The 17,059-nt window shown below is 48.3% G+C and overlaps 7 protein-coding genes across 7 annotated transcripts; 3 read left to right on the top strand and 4 right to left on the bottom strand.

The window, feature by feature from the left end:
• Nucleotides 1-124: 124 nt before the first annotated feature.
• On the bottom strand, nucleotides 125-3,242 carry DEU56DRAFT_808908 (uncharacterized protein). The gene is made up of 13 exons (XM_041353445.1): nucleotides 3,178-3,242; nucleotides 2,918-3,127; nucleotides 2,643-2,868; nucleotides 2,352-2,515; nucleotides 2,103-2,299; nucleotides 1,885-2,035; nucleotides 1,694-1,831; nucleotides 1,530-1,626; nucleotides 1,217-1,473; nucleotides 920-1,164; nucleotides 810-870; nucleotides 595-729; nucleotides 125-542 (listed from the first exon to the last, which is right to left on the bottom strand). Exons 2-13 carry the CDS (start codon nucleotides 3,095-3,097, stop codon nucleotides 333-335), a joined length of 2,061 nt encoding a protein of 686 aa, XP_041207564.1. The 5' UTR covers nucleotides 3,098-3,127; nucleotides 3,178-3,242; the 3' UTR covers nucleotides 125-332.
• Nucleotides 3,243-3,310: 68 nt separating this feature from the next.
• DEU56DRAFT_405211 (rab-GTPase-TBC domain-containing protein) lies at nucleotides 3,311-5,720 on the top strand. The gene is made up of 6 exons (XM_041346065.1): nucleotides 3,311-3,451; nucleotides 3,509-3,650; nucleotides 3,704-3,999; nucleotides 4,065-4,206; nucleotides 4,302-5,486; nucleotides 5,550-5,720. Exons 1-5 carry the CDS (start codon nucleotides 3,363-3,365, stop codon nucleotides 5,472-5,474), a joined length of 1,842 nt encoding a protein of 613 aa, XP_041207563.1. The 5' UTR covers nucleotides 3,311-3,362; the 3' UTR covers nucleotides 5,475-5,486; nucleotides 5,550-5,720.
• Nucleotides 5,721-6,851: 1,131 nt separating this feature from the next.
• On the top strand, nucleotides 6,852-7,742 carry DEU56DRAFT_405188 (uncharacterized protein). The gene has a single exon (XM_041346064.1). The coding sequence runs from the start codon at nucleotides 7,145-7,147 to the stop codon at nucleotides 7,676-7,678; it is 534 nt and encodes a 177-aa protein (XP_041207562.1). The 5' UTR covers nucleotides 6,852-7,144; the 3' UTR covers nucleotides 7,679-7,742.
• Nucleotides 7,743-9,266: 1,524 nt separating this feature from the next.
• DEU56DRAFT_913604 (uncharacterized protein) lies at nucleotides 9,267-9,907 on the top strand (the record flags this gene model as incomplete). Its single annotated transcript, XM_041357544.1, has 4 exons — nucleotides 9,267-9,432; nucleotides 9,484-9,579; nucleotides 9,643-9,798; nucleotides 9,852-9,907. 4 exons carry the CDS (start codon nucleotides 9,267-9,269, stop codon nucleotides 9,905-9,907), a joined length of 474 nt encoding a protein of 157 aa, XP_041207561.1.
• Nucleotides 9,908-10,806: 899 nt separating this feature from the next.
• Nucleotides 10,807-12,472, bottom strand: DEU56DRAFT_888454 (thaumatin; the record flags this gene model as incomplete). Its single annotated transcript, XM_041356243.1, has 10 exons — nucleotides 10,807-11,295; nucleotides 11,350-11,433; nucleotides 11,484-11,573; nucleotides 11,629-11,721; nucleotides 11,772-11,835; nucleotides 11,888-11,986; nucleotides 12,045-12,077; nucleotides 12,127-12,163; nucleotides 12,218-12,258; nucleotides 12,365-12,472. 10 exons carry the CDS (start codon nucleotides 12,470-12,472, stop codon nucleotides 11,189-11,191), a joined length of 756 nt encoding a protein of 251 aa, XP_041207560.1. The 3' UTR covers nucleotides 10,807-11,188.
• Nucleotides 12,473-12,872: 400 nt separating this feature from the next.
• Nucleotides 12,873-14,829, bottom strand: DEU56DRAFT_901958 (uncharacterized protein; the record flags this gene model as incomplete). Its single annotated transcript, XM_041356577.1, has 10 exons — nucleotides 12,873-12,932; nucleotides 13,020-13,131; nucleotides 13,175-13,207; nucleotides 13,240-13,267; nucleotides 13,326-13,429; nucleotides 13,622-13,680; nucleotides 13,909-14,021; nucleotides 14,335-14,414; nucleotides 14,442-14,628; nucleotides 14,688-14,829. 10 exons carry the CDS (start codon nucleotides 14,827-14,829, stop codon nucleotides 12,873-12,875), a joined length of 918 nt encoding a protein of 305 aa, XP_041207559.1.
• A 1,587-nt stretch (nucleotides 14,830-16,416) lies between these two features.
• DEU56DRAFT_913602 (uncharacterized protein) lies at nucleotides 16,417-16,986 on the bottom strand (the record flags this gene model as incomplete). Its single annotated transcript, XM_041357543.1, has 3 exons — nucleotides 16,417-16,577; nucleotides 16,634-16,747; nucleotides 16,800-16,986. 3 exons carry the CDS (start codon nucleotides 16,984-16,986, stop codon nucleotides 16,417-16,419), a joined length of 462 nt encoding a protein of 153 aa, XP_041207558.1.
• Nucleotides 16,987-17,059: the final 73 nt, after the last annotated feature.

The raw sequence follows: 17,059 nt of genomic DNA, 5'->3' as shown, positions 1-17,059 counted from the left end.
CACTGGCCGCCTGCACTGGCTCCTACATCGAAGACGAAAGATTGGTATCATTATATCACGTCCACGCGTTAAACGAACATGAACCTTCAACATGAAAGCAGCAAGGAGCCTGATATTTCGGATAGCTTAACCAAATATTAGACTTATCACGTCACGCGAATTCAAATCGCGTCCACTTCTAGATCTTATTACGCGGCGTCCGATGGGCTTCCATTAAGATTTTTCGCTGTACAATAGCTGGCGCGGTAGCAAATCGAGCTCAACATATCCTAGGCCACGAAAATTAGACCAGAAACCGAAGAGGCAGAGAGAAACGCGAAAGAAGGATGACACTATCTAACATCTACCTCTTCCACACGAGGACGCACGTCAGCGACACTAGTGTCGCTCGGTTGCTGGTCCTGCAGGTGCAGCGCGATCTTCTCTGCAAGGCCGTCCTTCTCATCGAAGCTCTCGAGATCTCCATCACCATCCTCTTCATCATCTGCCTCCTCTATGATGGCGCCTTGTTCTCGGAACACAAGGTAGGAGCTCTCAAACACCTGCGAAGCACGATCAAGATAGAGCGAGGCTTTGGGGAGTGGCTACACTGACTTTGGAGTTTTGTGCGGCACAGATTGCCTTGATTGTCTGACCCTCATGCTTGGCGTGCAGTGTTCGGCGGAATGAGTGAGTCAGGAAAGAAGAAAGGGAACTAAGTGGCCAGTCTGGTGGTACGAGGGGAATGATCTGTATATGTTTCATATGAGAAATCGTGGCGGTCAGATAGTGCACATTGAGTTCGTATCTGTAAGAAGGAATGCGCTCACATCAACGGCATCTAAATTCGCGGCCTGTGATCTCAGTAGTCTTGTGGTTTGTTGGGGCTCCCTGCGAAACAATCATGTGTGCCAAATCTACTGGTGGGTTATAAACGTACCCGTCTTCCATGTATACTTCTAAAAGCATTCTTACCAACTCTCCCTTCCCCTCTGAAGTCTTCTCTCTCTCCAAGATTCCAGGACCACCTTTGGCTGCGAACAGCGCGCCCCATTCACTCATTCCGCAAGCTTCGACAGCTTTTGAAGGGACGACGATGCCCCCCGTCCGAGCGTATGTCTCTGCCGAGACGGGATCTCGTAATGTGAGGGCTAATGCGCGGAGAGCCATCCTGTGCATGCCCATCTAAAAAGTAGTTTAAAATAACAGGAAACATTGAATGTCAAATCATGCTGACCTTGCCGTTAAGCAAAGCCATCTCCAAGCCAAGGACTTTGTCGAAGCCGCTAGCAACAATTTGTGATTTGACCATTTCAGCGTTATACCCCGATAAAGCCTGCAGAGCGAACAATGCTTTGAGCCTTGCACGTTTCGATGGAGAGTCGGGTGCTGTCGATACAAAATAGGTAAGGAAGGACGATTGAGGACGTTGAAGCTGTGTGGATGGAGGGGAGGTTATATACTTTTGTGAAGATTGCGAGGTGTAGGAAGCAACTGTTGTTTATACACTGGGTTGAGAATGTGAGCGACTAGCGTGAAATTAAACGCACATTTGGCACGCCAGAGCTTTAGAGTGCTTTCGTCCTGCAGGCACTCGAGAAGCTCGTCGATGCATCCTTGCACGAGCTGTGCATGAAGTTCCGCATCCTTAACAAAACATCCACGATAAGCCTTCCGTAATAAATGTGGGGGCACAATGCAACGCGCAACATACATCTCGCCTCCTCACAATGACCAACCACTCCAAGTATTTCCTTGCTGCATTGGGATCTAACTGTTGCAACTCGGAAAGAATGGTGAGATCCTCCTCTCGATCTTTTTCTTTTGTGGGCCTCTTGGTCGACATGAGAAGCTACACCATAACGCGATCAGTCGCGCACAAAGCTGCTGCCGTCTTATGCTTACCATAAGCCCTCGCTCTGAATCTCGTACTGTTAGCCATACGCCCCATTTTCGAAGCATTGCCCTGTCTTTGCCTTGTTTTGATTCCAGCAAGGCAAACATATTACTCAGGGGGTCCGTCACGGAAGGATCACTATATCGTCCCTCTACCAGCCTAAAGCAAGCATCGGCATTATCAATATCTGATGAATAATGCAAGGCAAGGTGAAAACAGTACTCACCCCTTCCAAATTTCCATTACTCGTCCTTCGTCACCTCTGGCCCTGAGTAATGCACATAGAGCGCCTACTTCTCCGGCTTCGAGGAGTACAGGTTCTACAGCTGAAAGGCTCGCAGAATTCGTGCTTTCAAGGTGCGAAATGAGAGACGTAGTGTCACCCGATCGCGCGAATAATATAGCTAGGGCTGTATCTGTCACCTGGCAATTTCCTTTAGCACCATGTAATTCAAACATAAAATTGTATAATAACCTCCTGCTGCTTGTATTTTCCTTGTCCCTTGAAGCCCTGGAGAACAGACTTGATCATCACTATGGCTTCTTCCCGAAGAATCTTGTGAATCTCCTGGGCAGCAGGCGCTTCACGGGTGGAGGGCGGAAGATGAGGGGAGTAATTCCTGACTAGGTTTGCGGCAACTGTCAGTTCCGCCCAGACGGGGGAGAGGGGTGGGTGAGTCGGGTGCCGGGGTGTCGGAAAGAGGTGGTGGTGCATGGTCGGGGAGAGAAGGATGGGAAGGGGAATTTAATAAACTTAAGTACTCACTGAGATCATCAACGTTCGCCTCGATGGGCATTCGCTTTGAAATACCATCGTACACCTCCGCTTCTTCACCATCAGCGAGCAATGGCCGTGATAACTCAGGAAAGTAGGATACAAGGACACGGGGATCGAGTGCGCCTGCAAGAAAGTGCGGGGCCGCCTCCACGAAACGCGTTTGAGAGAACAGAGCAAATGCAATAGATTGATGTATGTATTCGAGTGTTTCTACCTGTTGAACCAGTCAATATTAGTTTGACAAGTAGATGAAACAATTGCACCTCGTCAGAATCTAATGTCTGACCAGATGCGAAGGTTTTTGTGAGGTCAGCGGCATCCTCAATTCGGTTGTTTTCAAGCAGTGCTTCGACTTGAGCAATGACGGTCGATTGAACCAGTGAATGAATAGTGTGCTGTCCGTAAACCAAAATGGAAGAACGAGGGAAAGAACTATGGCGCATCCCCGCTAGAGTTGCCAGTGCTTGCAAATACTGTCGAGCTTTCAGCTCCTCAGTTCCAAAAAACGGAACACAAAGCTAACAGTCGAGTGCGGTCGATATTCAAGATGAAGCCGTCCTGGCAAGCTTACGGTTAGAGTCACTTGTTACCATAAGTTCTAACATGTCGACACATACATAACAGCACTGATTAGTAAGCAATTCTACTGCGAGGAAAACTAGAGTCCACTGTCCGGTGCTCCACGACGTTGACAGTAGGCTCGCTGCCATGCTTGACGAAAATACAATTGATTGGGATGCGCTACGAGCTCAGAGCCTTTGCCCTGGTGGGTTCGGAAAGGAAAGAACACGTGTCTGGTGCGTAGAATTGTAACTGTTTAGTTTCGCTGAGATGCTTAACTTGTCATATGCCAGGCCTGCCCTGCTCGGAGTCCACGTTCCATCAGAGCCTCCTCCGTATACAGAGATCTCTCCAGAACCTTCGGCAGATGATGTGCCCCATCCTGACGAGCGTCAAGTACGTTTGGACACCGACCGGAGCTTTGTGATGTATCCCGTAGGCAATGTATCTCATGCTTCCGTTTCCACAAGTATCCGAACATGTTACAGGCAGACGACAGCGACCAAAGTCGCAGAACTGCATTGCAGTCCTCTCTCAACAGTTTAATTGTTTCCCTCCTCCGAAAGCGTCGGAAGTTGCACTATTTCCAAGGGTATCATGACATTGTCACTGTTGTTTTTCTAACTCTTCCACCAGAGCTTCAGCTCCCTTGTGTAGAAAAGCTTTCCCTCCATCGAGTCAGGGACTCTATGGGACCCACATTAGAGCCTGTATTGGGACTTCTCCGGATCATGCGTAATCTTTTGCGTATTATCGACCCTAAATATGCAATGCTGCTTGAGAGGTACCTTTACACATTTTGTGCCTTGTCACGCCTTGTTCATTCATGCATTATACGTTGCTCCATAGCATTGCACCATTACCGTTCCATGCTCTATCAAACCTTCTCACCCTTTTCTCACACGAGGTACCCACCCTACCCCTTATTCAGCATGTCTGGGATTTTCTGCTCTGCCGAGAACCTTTGGCAGTGGTGTGGTTGGCTGTCGCTGTAAGTGCCTTTTTCTACGACCACTGCTACGATACCATTCCATGGCAAACATTGTTGTTCAACAATTACATCAATGACTCATATGAATCGTGCAGGTCATTCTCGTTCGAAAACCTGATGTTTATCAATTAGCCGTAGAAGACGAGGATGGCATGATACACTCAGTTTTGAATGCTCTGCCACCACTCAGCGATGATTCCGAAACAACGTACGACGTTCCCTCCGATTCCGATCAGCATACTCGAACCGGATCACGGGATGAGGAAGACAAAGTAACCTTCAACACAGAGGAGGCGAAGCGGCTCTCAGATGTACCCGACGAAAACACGAGCGACGGGCCTTCTATAGGACAACATCAGATGATCGAACAGAAACCGATCCCCTGTTTGACGGAGAATGGAGCGTCCCAGAATATCCCTGATGACCAAGTCATCCGTGGAGAGAGTGATATGGCTGCTGATGCCGACTACTCTGCTAAGAATCGGGTCATCCAGCGGTCGGATAATTCATACACCGCGTTATCTTCAGCTCAGCCTCGGGAAACCGAGGAATGTCCGGCCACAATTTCTTCAGAGACTCATATCGATAACACTGCCAAAATTGATACTGATACTGACTTTGTTCAGCTCTCACAGCCACGACTCCCACCGCACCCGCATTTCCCTTCTAGGCCGCCGTCCCCTACATTGCTACGTACATCACGTTCTAGTTCCCGCACTGCGTCCCGTTCGCCCTCACCACCACCTCCAAAATCCTGCCGGCCTCCGATTTCACTTCCGTCTCTTCTAACACATGCCGCACAGCTCCTTGAGGCCTATCCTCCCACCCTTCCCGAGCTTCGCGTTAAGGACATACTTGGGCCCAAGAGCGTCGTACACACATGGAGGCCTCCTCCTCCTCGAGAAGGTTTCTCTATATCATCCGACAACGGATGTGATGACAACGCAGAGAGCTGGGTTGGGAGCCCTGACGTTGTTGTACCATTCATAGAAGATGAGGATATTGAGGAAAGCGAAAATGAGCGAAAGACGAAGTCACGCAAAGGTCCCGTCACAAAGCACCGGAGACTTATTCTCCTTCATCGCTTGCGTCTTCAGTTCGGACTGCTCACGCCTACGGAGAAACGAATCCTTTTGTTAGGTGCAGTAGCAGTAGTTGGCCTTGCCGTTGCCCTTCGGCAGAACAGGGGCTTTGCGGACATGAAGAAAGGGTGGACAGCATGGGCGTGGGCATTTACCGCTAGAATCGGGAATAGAACTGTGGTATGAACCAGACCACGAGTACGTACAAGCACTATCTCAGAAAGCGGTGGACCACTTCAATACTAATTAGTCTTCCTAAAGGTATCAGTGCGTCGCAATCACAAATAGTTATCGGACGGGATCCTTGTAGGACGCTAATCGAGACTTTAAATGTCAGAAAGCTCGATCACAGGCGCATCATTCCGATCGATTTATGTGGGGAAGACTCTGATTTACTTTTGATCCATTCCACGACTACGGACAACATTCACCACTAAATCCTGATGAGGCTGTAACGGTTCGGGATTCCATTTCTGTTGTAGCTTTGTGATTATGAACACAAAGGCCCCCTTCCCAAAAAAACTCAATCAATCATGCATATGATCATATCTTAAAACATACCAAAGTCGTTCCTTCACATATTTATAATAGTCTGTGCAGGAAAGATCGGCGCATTATTGACGGGACGTCGAGATGATACCTAGGCCATCCAGAACGTGGACATTATATCTAATGCTATACCGGCTACCGAACATGGATAAATCAACGTCGAACAGTTGTATGCGTACGTTGATTTGCCGTTGATTGAACTCTGGCCGATCAGACATTGCCAACGTCGATATCTCCATGCGGAACAAGAATTTTGATTGCTTCAGATCGTGGATGCCGGTGCGTTACTACGATTATAATCTTGGTAGACCGAAGACGATTAAAGCTGTTTTCTAGCTTCCGTGATCACATTTCTATCAACCTTGATACGAGACTGCGACCAGTTTTCATAGCACGGTCCACGCTCTCTTAGCAGCACGTTGAAGATCAAGAGCCTCATAATGCTATGCTGTAGTAATGTATAGACTCGGAGTGCTGCCCAGAGTCCAGACCGCATACACGGGAAATATTGTGCAGTCAAGTCACAATGGCTTCAGGCTTAATGCCTCAACGATCCGTCCCAGGCGGCAATCATTATCATAAAAGTGGCGTAGATGTGATAATAGTAGATGGCAAGTGATCAAAAAGGCATCTTGAAATTAAATTAACTATAGTAATCGGCTTTCCACGGCCGCGGCATTTACACTCATCACCCCAGAGTACTAGTGCTAACTAGAACAAAGAGCACTATATGGGGCAGACCTCTGCTTTTTGATAGCAGTAGTACCTGAGGCCTGATCTCCTAAAGGAGATCTAGTGGAGGTCTATGCATGACATTGGTAGGCTGTACTTCGTCAAGAACGTCATATTCTTGGAGGCCATGCACTCCGGAGTCTAACTTTTGCGGCGGCATGAATATCGGCGATCATTAGGCGAGGGTGACTTTCCGTGGTGGCAGCTAAATGAAATCATCAATACCATCACATTAAATTCGACGGAGAGCCGAGGCACGTAGCCTTGGTAATTTTGACACCCGTGCGCAGGCTGATGGCGTGTACTGATAGCAACTGGACCTTGTGCTCAATCCCTGTGCGTTGTGATAGGATAACGCACGGACATCGAGGCTTGAACGTGGAGTAATATGATAACATGATCAACCGGCAAGAGTTTCTTGGAATCGCGCGCCAGTGCAGCGACATCGTCAAAGCCGGTCCTGATCATGGTGAACAACAACAGATAACGTTCAACATACAGCACTGTCGTGGAGACAATGGATAAATAGTTTGCACTCAGAGCTCAGTCAAAGCAAGCCCCAAACCACTTTCAAGATGTCTTCCAACCCAACTGAATCGCACCAGAGCAAGGCAGAGATGCAGCGCCTATACAGAGAGAAGGAGGGGGAGGGATTCACGGAGCTCCAGATGGCAATCCGTGAAGTGACGAGGGGGAATGTTGATCTTGTAAAGCGTCATGAAACACTGACGAAAGGCATGTCAAACCATTCTGTTGATGTCCAATCACCTAACCCACACTCATCAGCGGCACAGAAGATTAGAGAACTTCATCGTCAGAATGATGAGTTGCGCAGACAGCTGAACATGATAGCTGATTCGTCGCGGGGACCGCCAGGTACATTATCTGACTGTTTGACTTATTCTAATGCTAAACAACACACAGGTGGCCAGGCGCTCGGGGCTTGGCCGGGGGGAGCTACCGCTGACCCCTATGCCCCTGATTTTGGCCTCAGTGTTTGGAGGAATGATCTCAGCACTCAGTATTCCGCTCAATATTACCCTGACAATGCTGCGCTATCAGACAGGAACTTGCCGCAAGGGTACACCGGGCAAGGCAGGGGCATGTAATCGACTGACTGCAAGAATGTCGCGCAGCGGGAGCGAGTTGATGTAGCAATATATGTCCCATTCTTAATCATATCTTAGGCCATAAGTAGTTTTCTTGTGCTTTTTTGGAGAATAATTGGATGGTCTTTTTTGAATTAGCAAGAATGTTCAGGATACAACAGTTATTTCCACACATTTTTAAGATGGCTCATCTTTGCTTCCGTCTTCTAGGCTCCGGTAGGCTGCCATACCATCTGATGTACAACGACTGTCTGCATATAGAGGTCAAGTGTGAGATTGAAAATCCGCTGCTATCACATGAGTGCCCACTTGACCACCTATGGTTCGGAATTTGTTGTCCGGAGTCGTCGTCCGACGACAAATCCCGAACCAGCTGTAGTGTAGTGACAACATATTGAAATAAGGGTGTAGAAGTGGCATCCCGATATGACCATGTGCACATAAATTTTCTTCCGTTGATGCCGCAGCGAACTTCAATGAACTCAAAAAATTGAGATGGCCGGTGGGTGGATAAATCCCGACGATGCCCCAACACTGACATAGATCCAAGACAAGATGGTCTGTCTGAGACCGGAGCTGGAAATAAGGTCGACAATACCTTGAGTATGGTGTCCACCGCTGTGTTACTAATGACTGATGGCAGAAGTGAAGACGCGGGTATGTTATTGGACAGTGAGGTTGCTCCTCTTAGGCACCATATTTCATGTATGTGTTGAGCATACATCGCGTATGACTCCATTGTGTATGGCAATGCCTGCTGACCTCTAGGAATCGATACGTGACTCGCCAAGGTTCGGTTTTACTAGTTGAAATCCTGTAAGACATCGAGTTTGGAGAATAGACGTTACGCCGACAACAATCACTATGCGCATAGCCTTCATAAAGTCGCGGACCTGAAGTGATGCGCAGCGCACGGCTAAGGACACAATGAAATTAGGGTTGAGATTGTGCCCCTGGGTTTCTTCGGGTCCGACGTCTTCGGGATGTGTCCATGAGGGTCCTACTTGATTTCTTTTCGCGTAGGGTGTCGAGGATAAACTTGGAGAGACTACATGTTACACCATACTAGAAGCATCGAGGCGGAGAGAGGCCAAACAGAGTTATCAATCAATTGAGTGCACGCACCACCGTCGGCGACACGCGACATATCATTACCCTATCCTGAGCATAGTCACCCCTGGCCTGAGTACGGTCCTGTGCCATACAAGCAACATTGTAACACGGATCAATTCGGAACAATGAAAACAGCGCAACCATGTGGCGTTCAGGCCAATTTTAGAGGTCGGGGAGCGCGAAGCGCGCCAGATGTCATCCTTGTGAGATTGCACAGCCACAAGCGCCCACAGGGGTGTCCAAATTGTGATGCGCGCTTGCATTCCACCATGCATGTTATGTCCCAATACGAAGCGAAATTTTTTCAGTGCTGTGTTTGTCACGTTAACGCAGAAGGAATGCAGCGAGGGGCAATGACTTGAGTATTTAAGATGTTTCATGTGACGGATGATTGAAATGACTCACCAGGATATACTCCGTCGAGCAAGCACACTGTAAATCTTCCTTCTCTCTAATTTCAGAGGCTTTCGACACCATGTGCGACGACACCACAGAGCGTGCATATAAGCAGAACAAGTCCGCGCAGCAAAAGCAATACAGAGACAGGGAGGTCGACAGCTTTGCCGAGCTTCGCGAAGTCATTCGCGAAGTGACAGATGATCAGGAACCCCCTAGGACAAGACATGAGACACTATTGAAAGGTGAGCATATCAAATAAAATGAGCCGACGGGAAAATTCACCACGTGGCTAGCTGCACAACTCATCAAGCAGCTTAAGCTTGACTTGATGAATCTGAAGCTGCACCAGCAGCTTCGCACGCTGAAATCATCTCGAAATGACGAATACTGTATGATGACACACAGTAGGCTTCAGCTTCTGCGGAGTTGTCCCTCAAATGTCTGATCAACAGGCCCTACAGCGCAGATACCCGCTATGTCCTTGCACTGGAACAGTGATGTCAAGTCGGTTGGCACGCGCCGGACGACAGAAATCGTACCGCAAAGCACACCGCGCGACTTTTGCATCGGCGTGAGGTCTGGGGTGTACGATGCCGCCGTGCTGGAGGGTGCGCAGGACCACACAAACATCATTTCACGATGCAATGACAACTTGAGTCAGATCACCCAGTATACGTCCGTCGGACCCCCCTTGAACCAGTCTCGCATCTCCTATGATATATATTCATATTAGAAACATAACTGTATGTCGAATAGCACTCACCAAGTTTTCTGTAGTAACAGCACAGTTGTAATGGATGCGTGATCTCATGGTCATAATGGGTGTACTGTGTGAGATGCACTCAATGAGGGTGTTTCAAAATAGCTGGACATGCCACCAGGCTGCGGCCTTATAAGTAATTGGGACATGGAACGATATGCTTCGGCTCGTGAAACACGCCTGTATCCGGTATCGGGTAGTACTTGGTGAAGATAGCCCGGCAGCCCGGGGAATTTGAGTTCAGGAAATACGTACTAGCTAGGCGTTTATTCATAGAAAGCATTGTCCTTCTTTTTGGCTTTCCTGGAAGTCGGTGCCCCTGGTGTTTATCCGTCGATAATAAGAATCGTGACACACGGCTGAAAAGCCTGGAACGATGAAGATACCACTAATCGAAGGCGCGTGGAACACAACTGGTCAGTGTGTCAAACTTGAAGATATGACAGACCACAGGTTGGTTGGAGCAGAGGATACTTTTTGTGCGTCAGCTGTGCACCGATCAATCCTAAGTCCAGGGAGAAAGTTAACACGAACCACCCCAACTTGTACCAGCGGCAGCTGCAGGGTGCTTTAAGTTGATTTCGGGAATTTCCAACGTTATAGATGGCTTTATAGATGATATATGCGGTTCAAGCGCTCACCGGCACCACTAGTCCTCTGATGGAATAGTCTAGAGTCTAGACGTCTCGAAACAAGCGGAGAAAGCAATCCCGGGCCCGCGCGGCTCTAGGGACCGAACGAATCCAGACTTTCAAGTTGGTCTAGTCCTGCATTTGGGAATTTGCAAATATTTGTCACGTTGGGCGCCAATCTATCATTGGGTAGTCCGCATGACCAGACAGCTGCAGAGTACATACAAGATAATAGCCCGACCGGTTTCAGACTCATCTGAACCTTCTTTATATATATCACTAGCAGCATTCGAAGAATGCTACTCGACCCCGGACATGTCACATCTCCGAGGACAGTGATACTCGTGTCCCCTGCAACCCCCAAGGTTCGGATACTGAAAGGTGGTTGGAGGGAGGCCAGGTCAATGGCGCAGCATTGTATACCTTGACCTCACATAATCAGACCAATGTTTACTAACACTAACGTGCATTTATATTCAACCTTGACAAACACGGCCTCCGCAAACTAGTACTCACGACGATTTCCTTCAATTACAAACACGACGAAATCCAGTATATAGAACAAATTATCCCCAGTTTCCCGACAAGAATATAGATGCCCTTTGCTCATGGGCAGAAGGTGATTGTATACACAGCATTGAGCGAAGAGCTGCAGGTGAACAGAGAGGTCGTGTCATCGTATGCATAAGCGTATGCGTTGGGGCAGTTATCCTCTACATACGGGGAATCGGTCATCTGCAGACAAGCCACAGCGTGATAACACTTACTGAAGTAGCTGTAGTACTCAACGCCTGACGATGGGCATGTAGCAGGCGTATTATACTGCCCAGTGCAGCAGTTGGGAGAGTTTGCTAGATATTCGAATAAGGATCTGCATGATTCGACAGGAGACAACTCTTACATGGATTACCATCGAGGTTGGCCTCGCAAGCACTCTTGCACCCAACAGGGAAGCCTGTGGAGTCGTAAGGGCCTTTGAGTGGTGCTGGACCTGAACGCGGAAGTTTATCAGCAATTTGACCACAGCCGGAGTGCGAGATGCTCACAGTTAGGCCCTAGGTCCACAGGGCAGCTTGGAACCCCACACCCAACATTATTTGTGATACGGACGGGCAAATTATACCCATCGACAAGAGATACTATGATGAAAGTTAGCCTGACTGATGACTTTGGCCTAAATCTTACGCACCGTCATAATAATCAACGCCTCCTGCATCCAAAGTGAACTCTGCAAGAGTGGCAGGAGGGACACCCTGATAGCTGAGCAATCAGAAAACTGGACTGTCTAATAGCAAGCATGTTTACCGTGCCGGTGGTGGGGTTGCACACCAGTCCTCCATTGCAACCACCGTCAAGGCAAGAGTTCGGGCCGGGGTTTGTGCTGAAGTCACAGTCGCGACGTCCCTATCATAAAATGAAGAGGTGAGAAAGGAGGATAGATGGGTATGCAATGAAAACCAACCCAGATTCGTCCAGCCGTCCAGGTGCTTGGGACCTGTTGTGAATCAGTGAGACAAGTCAAACCGATAGATCGTTATATGTACCTGGAAGGTAACTGCAGTATACTGGGTAGCCTCCCAGCTGGTTGGCATTTAGCTCAGGTTCAAGTGGTGGATGCCAAAGTTAAATACCTACCCAGTTGTGTAGCTAGGCAATGTGCCGGAGCCCGTGAACATCTAAATAATTATTAGTGAAAATGCGGTCGTTGGTGCATCGCGGGTGGAAACATACTGCGGGCCTGCAATCTCGTCGTCATCATCAATGCCGACAACAGGAAGGCACATGAACATACCAAATGGTGAAAGGACACGCATTGTACACAGTTATGGTGCGCTGAGCAAGCGCTGTTGACGCCAGAGCGAGAGAAGACGCTGCAAGAAGATACTTCATGATACAATCAGCAATTGAACCAAATTATAAAGATACCTTCACCATGCTCCCAACCACCCCTTTTATACTTTTTAGCTAGTGCTTGTGAATTTCCAAAGACAATGCAAAATATGAGATGATATGGAATGTCAGATGGTCTTCTGTTAGAGTGAGGCACGCCAAGTTGGCCTGTGCTAAAGGGCATGCAACGCCGGTCTTGTGGGCGGAAACCATCGAAATCGAGCGTAGCACGGATCCGGATCTGTTGCGCTCTGTCATACCTCTGCATACTTCGTCAAGGTTTGACTACTGACATCCTAAATTTAGCACGGCATAAAGGAATGGACAAAATATTAACGATATGGCACTAACAGAAGGAGGAGGTTATTGCCGTATACCACACCTGTTTCTGGCTTCCACATCACCAAGTGGTGTGCCAGAAGTATGACAGTAATTTTACGCCCGTAGCACTCGACCTTAGCTGCGGGGTAGAAAATGTGCCTGGAAGTGTAACAGATTTCAGTATTCAAGTGTCCTGAGTCGTGAGGGGCTTTGATCCTCCACACACCTGAACTTCCGAAACTATTCCTGAAAACGTCCGAGATGCACAAGGGTACATGGCGCCCGAGTCTCCATACGGTCGCTGGCGCGTGATACAGTCCAAGATGTCATGCGCATAGCTGTGAAAAGGATGGTTATCATTTCTACGGTGATCAAACACACCAAAAAAAAGTGCTGAGAGGCGGTGTGAAACAGCTACATATGGACAATGCATACTACATACCCACAACATTGTCGGGGTCAAAAATGTATTTCCTAAAGCCATCGGAAAATTGCAAGAGGTTATAATGTACAGTGCAATGGTTAAACGAACCTTGACATATCACACCACTGAAGATGATCTGGAACCGCAGCAAAGGCACAACGAGCGCTGATGCGGATTGATAATTGTGCACATGGTTGTTGAAATGTATTGATCTGAATGATTTGATCAAATCAAGCGATACAAACTCTATGTCAAAGCAAAATATTCTGAGTCTATGTCGAGTTTGCAGACAGTCCAGGCATGACGCAGACTCTGCGACAAGGTCGCGACTGAAGGTGTGAGGGGGTAGTGACCATCGTACAGGGAAAATTAGAAATTGAGGCGCCTGCCAATTTATGTTCTACCTGTGACCGTCGCGACTTGCCAGGGCCCAGCTCGAATCTTGCAAATGGGAATCAGGGAGCTGAGGAAGTCAACCAACAAATAGGAACCGACGTTCGAAGTTGAAGAAAGTCAGAATCGATGCCTATGCCAATGGGGGATGGGCAGCGAGTCCAATTCAACGAGTACTAAGTAGTCAGGATCCGTGCAGCAGCCGCTGCGTCCATGCACACTTTTAGTCTTCAACAACATTATGAAACAATGAATCTCACTGTCGAAATGTTCAAGCGCCGATGAAAAGAGGGTGCACGTGCAAGCCGAGCTTCAGCCGAGCCATTGCTTGCTCCAGTTCTTCACTGCAAGGATCCGTGCTCACGCCATATCCTTCTACTTGATGGGTTTCTTGCTCCTGGTAGTTGCAAGCTAGAGGGCTTGGTAAGTACTTCTGATGAGACAATTAATTGCAGTCACTGATAAGTTCCGAACAGCCAAGTTACGATAAACAATATACCAACGGACGGAGGTGATTCACTCCGTAAGTCTACCCCCAACAGACAAAATGTAACGGTCGCGGGTATAAGCTAATGTACACTATTAGTAAGTGATCCTATTGTCCTATATGTATATTTGTTCATCGTAGTTGCAACACTGGCGTTCCGAGCTCCAATTGTCAGGATTAACCTGATTATATGCCGGAGCGGTTCCTATATTCCCCAATGACATGTTGGCATCGCACAGTTCATAGCCTGTGCTGGTGACAAGTGAATATAATCCGGTTGGCGGTCTGATGTCTGCGGGCTGACAGCCGCTGTTTGGCTGCTCGATGAAATATTCGTAACGCACGGGGGAATATGGGTCCTGCGTACAAGGACCTGCTGATTGTCAACGATATATCGATTGCCTGTGGACGGAACACGCTTACTCATTCCTCCGACATAACTCGGTGGTGTTTCGGAGCCGGGACGGTATTTATAAAGTTGGTGTTGCAACTTTGCATTCAACACAGAAAGCTCCCTAATCAGCCGTGCAGCTGAACAATACACAGTGCTGTCAGCCATTTTCCTGTTTTCACTCACTATATGCACATACCTTTTCTTAGAACATCTTGTCTCGTCTTGGGGTCCAGCTCTCCTCCCGTAGCGTGACGAATCTCCGTCCGTACCAAGGAAAACCCGTCAAGCTCCTTGTTCCTGTACAGTTTTTGCAAGGCCGACTTGTTTTGCTTTGGCATTGCTTCAACGAGGTGTTCGATTGCGGTAAACTTGGAGCAGCTGATACGAAACAGGATACAGTACGCATGAATTTGGTGTCATCCCTTGTCTTCTTATACCAAGGTTTTGCCATCTGATAGGCGCCAGCCTGCTAACTATTGTAGGGCTTACGTCCAGCTCCTAGCCCGGCGGCTCATGAGAACCCTAAAAATTCATCGATATGCTTGGTTGGAAGAGGTAGGATTAATTTAGCGCTTAATCTAGTCGCCCACACGAAGTTGGAGCTTGGGCGCGGCAACATGGGGGCCATGCTTTGCTTCTTCGGCTACCACCCGAAGAATGACATTGACATGGTTTGAATGGGAAGTTTCGGCGGTGTTTTTGGGGATCTTCAATTTGGTACGTGTGAGTGCGTGTGTGATTGCAGTGTCTTTGCTGAGCAGATAATGATTGCATGAAAAGCGCTTGCCTGACGTCACGCGGGTATCGAACACAGACCAGTGCTTGACCCACGCCCAAAGCGCTCTAGTAGTGCGGCTTGCACCTCATGGTGAGGCACAAGCGCCCAGTTAATAGCGTACTTATTACATCTTTCTGGATTGAGTTTCAAGTTGCTAACGGTTATACAGGGAATGATACTGATAAGCATCACCTGACAGGGAAATCTCCGTACATCCCGCTCTTAAATGTCATCTCCAGCTAAGTATAATAGACAAAGTCTGCGAGTGTGCAGAACCCAAATGGGCAGTGGCGCTAAGCGCTTATTGAAGACATTGGGCTTGCCATTATTATTGTGAGGCTCGCCGAGGGTGCTTCTAGCCAGTCGAATTCTTCATTGAGGAGCTAGCCCGCTTCGAACGAAGTGGGACTCCGCATTCAGATCCCATTGGTATGCACTCCCTTTACAATATATATGCGATCCTCTGCGTAGTGGTCGACCCTGCCTGCCACTTACTGCACGTTGACGGCCACAGGAAGTGGGCAGCCGAAATTAACTTTCCCCCATGCCAAAACCATGCCTTGGAAACAGACAATGTCAGACATTGCAACTTTCCGAGACTCATTGAGGGCCCCGACCCGAATCATGTCGTCATCAGAATGGAAGGTAGCGCAGGTGAGAGGTCCACATTAGTGCTACATTCGGTTCGGGGTCGTGTTCGCCTGTCTCAAAATAACAATTGCCGCGAAGCTCGGCAGAAATAGCGCGTCAGACCGAGCGTCGCCGATGATTATCTTCTTGATCTGACGGCTGAAAGCTGTCCGATCGATTGAAAATGATAACTCTATGTCCGAAGTGGGTTCCCATTTCAGAGCTCATCTTGGAATCACTGATTGAGCATTTCCCTTGAAATCATCCAGGATGAGGAAGGGCCGTACTATGTACGTGAAGTATTCGCCGCATCAAATAACCTGGCAAAAGCCGAGTATCTGGCGCTTATGATAGAGAGGTCAAGTTTCGAGCCTAGTGCCAATCTAGCATCCTTATGGTACATAGTGCGCAGACTAATACTACCGCTACATCATCAAGGATGACACTGGCAAATCTACCCAAACCATCATAGCCCACTCTAAATGCGTCTACTCGCTGGAATTTTCTCTAGATGTATCTAGTGCCGCAAGGATCTGTCGCCAGACATCGCGACACCATATAGAGATGTCGGACAACCTGACATCGTTGGTGGGTGCCATGTGTCAGCCGAGTATTGGTGTCTTTCGTCTGCATGGTCATTACCCCACCGCCAGCCAGCAAATGGGTGTTGAACTTGCACTGGGCATGATAGCTCAATGATCCTGCGCTATATGTCGTAAGTGAAGGAAGCTCACCCAGATGGCTGTTAAAGACTGCTGTGGCACCGTGGCCCGGCTCCGGACGCGGCAATTCATGAAGTTCCTGCAACATGGTGTTGCGACGATAAAGGTACTCGATCATTTCGGTGGCTGTCGTGAAGATTTAATGACACCAGAATTAGGGGATAGTCAGCGAAATCACCTTGGACAATGGTCTCAAGTCGAGTCTGATGAGCATCTGCCCCTTGAGATATGCCGCGAAGTAATTCCCGGAGTTGCGCAAGTGCATCCGCTTCCTTTGCTCTGTACTGCCGTTGCAACATGGCCTTGTCCTGAGCTGAACTTGTACGCCCTGAGTCGGACGATTGAGGATGATAAGGTGAGTGCATGACGAAATATGTTTCAATGATTCGTAGTTTACATTCATTGCTGTATTATATATTGGTTGTCCTGCGTCAGTCA

The sequence above is a fragment of the Suillus clintonianus genome, assembly GCF_016758775.1.
Source record: "Suillus clintonianus strain FC179 chromosome Unknown DEU56scaffold_44, whole genome shotgun sequence".
Taxonomy (NCBI): domain Eukaryota; kingdom Fungi; phylum Basidiomycota; class Agaricomycetes; order Boletales; family Suillaceae; genus Suillus; species Suillus clintonianus.
This window is presented reverse-complemented; position numbering and strand designations above follow the sequence as displayed.